We start from the raw sequence: 4,118 nt of genomic DNA on the forward strand, positions 1-4,118 counted from the left end.
TCAAGTCTGGAATAAACAGGCCCTAAATCCAAAATATAAAAAGCAACCAACCTTTTACTGCAGGGGAAATAGTGATCTCGTTGTCTGCCAAATTCACATACACATCATAGAGGTCTGTTCTGCTGGTCACCTCAGAATCTGTAAATCCAGCAATGTAACCTGGAGAGCAGGATTTTGGCAAGATTAAGATCTTCATAACCAAAACAAAACCAAGACATTGTGGAAGAATCGCAGTCCTAAAGTCTGTTCCAAGAATACTTGGCCCAATACTCAATAAAACCAAGAGGTTACTCTCTCGACATCAGTCACTTGTGTTGTGTACACCAGCATGCTTCACTTCTGATGAGCTTAAAAATCAGCTTCCAAAATTCCCTTGATCATGGACGGACCCCTTACACAACATGCGATACAGAAGGGTTATCAATTTGAAATTTTGAACTCTTTCCATCTCGCTACTAAAATTCTTCATCTGCAAATGAAAACCCACTGAATTTCCTCTTTAAAAGAATCCCCACCCAGGAACCCCTTGTCACTAAGTCATTGCTAGATGGGAAGAGAAGAATAAAACCAGCAGATTTTCTTATTTATAGCGTGCCAGGTGAGGAAACTCAGAGCAGCACCAGGAACCCCTTGTCACTAAGTCAGTGCTAGATGGGAACAGAAGAATAAAACCAGCAGATTTTCCTTATTTATAGCATGCCAGGTGAGGAAACTCAGAGCAGCTTTTCTTGGTGGGACATGTTTAGTGAGGTGAAATAAGCACAGTTGCTAGTGCAGGGCAACTACTGAAGATGAGTAGTCGTCTTGCTCATTATTCCATACAGAGAAGCCTCTTAATTGCCACATTATGTGTCACCTTAACCTTTGCATAAACCAAGGGCCTCTTCCTGGATGATGCGTGAAGCGCTACGCATACACAGCAACAAGTCACACAGCTCCAACTCCTACATAGCTGGTAAAGTCTCCCTATGACTAAGGGCCAGAAACTCCACTGGCAGCAGTCAGAATAAAGTCTGGACCTTCAGAGTTAGGAACCAAAAACCAACCAACCAACCCCTAAAAGTGAAGTTACTAACTACATGTAGAAGTTGGAAAACAAGTGGCTAATCTGAAGTGAGATGCTTCTGCAGAACGGCAGGACTTGCAGTCTCTCCGATCACAACGTCAACGAAGTCTCTAGACTGCTTTGCATCTGCAATTAGGGGTAGGCTGATGGGGATCTACCCAGATTAACCAGTTATCTTCTAACATATTTGTTTAGTTGATCTGCTTTTTCTAAATAACATGTGGTTTAACTTTCAGCAGTAGCACCAGTAGAGAAATAACCACGTTTACCTCAAACAGCACCGCTGTAAGACATTGCAGGGATAAAGAACAGAAACAAAATTTAACTTCAGTTTCAATTAGGAAGTTATCACTTACCTGTGCAGGCTTTTAAGGCTTCCACTTCCTCCTCATTTAGATGTACGTACGAATGAAGAATTGACCAGTCCTGTCGATGCCACACTAAAGCAGGCAAAGTCCTAGGGAAATGAGATCGGCACGTGACACACAGTGGATTTTTACCTATACTAATTAAAGTTTCACAGTATGAAAAGCATGTTGTAAGAAACAATTAGCACGACCAGATCTCATCTGGCGTGGATACACACGAACTGCAGAGATTTCTACTATCAGCGCAAGCAGAGTTTATCACTCCTACAGTTAAACTCCTCTGACTTGACGAACACATGGCTAAAGCCTTAAGAGGTACTTGGCAGGATTTCAATAAACAGGTTTAATAAAGGTATTTTTTCCCTAAAATATGGGCATTTCTCTCAATGAAGGTGCAAGACTTGCTGGACTTTTGGGGGTGAGTGGGGAGGCAGGGATTGACAAAGTACCTGGTAAACTCCTGGACAGCTTCTATTCTAGGATGGTACACTACAATTCTCTTCTTCAGCATCAGTGCTGTATACAAGATAACCGTTTCCATTCCAAACTGGGACACTATATCTAGAAAGGAAGGGGGAGGTTATGTTACAGAAGATACACATGCTGATGGTATCATTTGGTTTTGGAAGAAGCTTAGTCACGGCACAGATGATGCTGTTAATGCCATTTACTTGAAACACACATGAAAACTGGATTGTATTTTATATTGTACAAAAAAACCCAAAAGGCAGAATAGAGCCTTCTGGTATTCACCTTTGATCGACCCAGCAAGATAAGCCTTCCGAGCATCAAAATCTTTGCTGAGGAAAGATCCATTTTCCTCGCTTTGGCAGATGCCCTTCGTAAGGACTGCAATGTAACTCTCCATCATTTTAACTGGACTGCCATGCTTGAAGTAGATTCTGCGTGGAAAAAAAGACAAAAGAAGAGAAAAAAAATAAATGACAGTATCACAAATAGCATTATTATTGGCAACAATTCTTATTTTGGACACTTGGTTGAGGTTTTATATACCGAACTAGAATTCTTTCAACATGCACACAAACACTCATCTGTCCACCAGAATGAGAAACTACCTCATATTTTTATTTGAGTTTCCTATCTTATGAAAGAATCAACATTTACCAACACAGCACAAAGGTATAAGCACGTGTCCAGACCAAGGATTCTTTGCAGATTGCAAGGCACCTGCTTTATGAAAAAGCACCTACAACATTAACTCCTGCTCTCATAAGAGAAGTTCTTAATTTATCATCCAAGTATCGTTAAGCATTCTTCTGCACTCTTAAATGATAAAGAAAAATATAAACAGGTGTTCTTCAAACTCATTTAAAAAAAATATCAACCAACCCCCTGCACTTATAGCTGTATTGCAGACAGCAGGGAGACACCAAAACCTATTTTACAGGCTGAGCTACTTCAGGAATAGTGCTGAAACTCTCAACGACCTGCTTCCCATATTAGCTGTGGTACAGAGCTGTGTCATATTTGAGACTCAGTTATGTTTAGAGGAATCCATCCTGGATTTGAAAATAAAGTATTACCTCCATAAATCAGCATTAATGTGACCCGCAGCCGGTCTAAGTATCTCATGTGATACATTAACCTCACAAATGCAGCCAATTAGCTGCAAAATCTCAGTGAATACTCCTGGTATGAAACACCGGGACCCAACCTATCTGGGAACTGAAGAAAAAACAAAGAAAGATGCAGAGGCAGACCATTAGAACGAGGACAAGAGAAGGAGAAGATGGCAATCGGTTGAAAGAAGGGAAAAGACAGAGCCTCAGACCTGGAGAAGAAGAGGGCCCTCATTTTCCTAGAGCAAAAGCAAAAATGGCCCTGGGTGCTGTGCCTAGTTCAGAGGAGCTGTAGGAAGCGCTGTAGAGGTGGTGTGGAGGGATACAAGTTGTCCACCACACACATAGGGACCTTTGGCTGCAGAGCACTGACCTCTTCACAAACATTCATACTTTTAAAATATATCTCAGAGAAAATGAGCGTGCATGGGGTGATGGTGTGTCTGGAGAAGACATGTTAAAACCTACTGGGTGCCTGACACTCACAATAAGAAGCCCAAATCAAGGATTTATATAATCTGATCCAGTTTGTAGGACCGTTTCCAGCAGATTGTTAGACCAGATGCAAACACAACACAATGAAATATAATGGATTTGCCATGGCAAGATCTAAACACACACACAGCAGTACCTCAAAACAGCTTTGGTACAGACCTACACAGTATCCTACTGAAGGCTGCGTATTTCTCCGGGTTGAAGTCTTTGGCCGTCAGAACAATGGAGAAGTGGGTCACCTGGGTGAGATGCATAGAGAAATGCACAGCTCAGTTAGTGAGCCCACGTGAACAGGCTTTTCACATTATTGAACTTACTGCAGTACTCTGACAAGGTATTTCGACTAAAAACCATGTGAGCGGCAGCAGCAGATCCAAGTTACTAATTGCAGAAAAGGCCTGGTTAATGAATTCCTGGAGTGACTCATTTTCACTGAGTCAGATCCAGTGCACAGTATCTTTTGCTTAATCTACTCTGTAAGAGCTGCTTGCCTTTCAAAGATGCTCAAAGGGCTGAAGCACCTCTGCTATGGGGACAGGCTGAGAGAGTTGGGCTTGTTCAGCCTGGAGAACAGAAGACTCCGGGGAGACCTTATTGCAGCCTTCCAGT

The 4,118-nt window shown here is 42.0% G+C and overlaps 1 protein-coding gene across 1 annotated transcript in view; it reads right to left on the reverse strand.

The window, feature by feature from the left end:
* Nucleotides 1-4,118, reverse strand: part of FAM45A (family with sequence similarity 45, member A) — a gene marked incomplete at its 5' end in the record, with an annotated part of 6,912 nt that overhangs the window by 1,310 nt on the left and 1,484 nt on the right. Inside the window, 5 exons of the mRNA XM_010154521.1 lie at nucleotides 52-159; nucleotides 1,423-1,523; nucleotides 1,884-1,995; nucleotides 2,188-2,336; nucleotides 3,669-3,748. Coding sequence (XP_010152823.1) covers nucleotides 52-159; nucleotides 1,423-1,523; nucleotides 1,884-1,995; nucleotides 2,188-2,336; nucleotides 3,669-3,748 — 550 coding nt within the window. The remainder of the gene's footprint in view (nucleotides 1-51; nucleotides 160-1,422; nucleotides 1,524-1,883; nucleotides 1,996-2,187; nucleotides 2,337-3,668; nucleotides 3,749-4,118) is intronic.

The sequence above is a fragment of the Eurypyga helias genome, unplaced genomic scaffold, assembly GCF_000690775.1.
Source record: "Eurypyga helias isolate BGI_N326 unplaced genomic scaffold, ASM69077v1 scaffold22406, whole genome shotgun sequence".
Classification (NCBI taxonomy): domain Eukaryota; kingdom Metazoa; phylum Chordata; class Aves; order Eurypygiformes; family Eurypygidae; genus Eurypyga; species Eurypyga helias.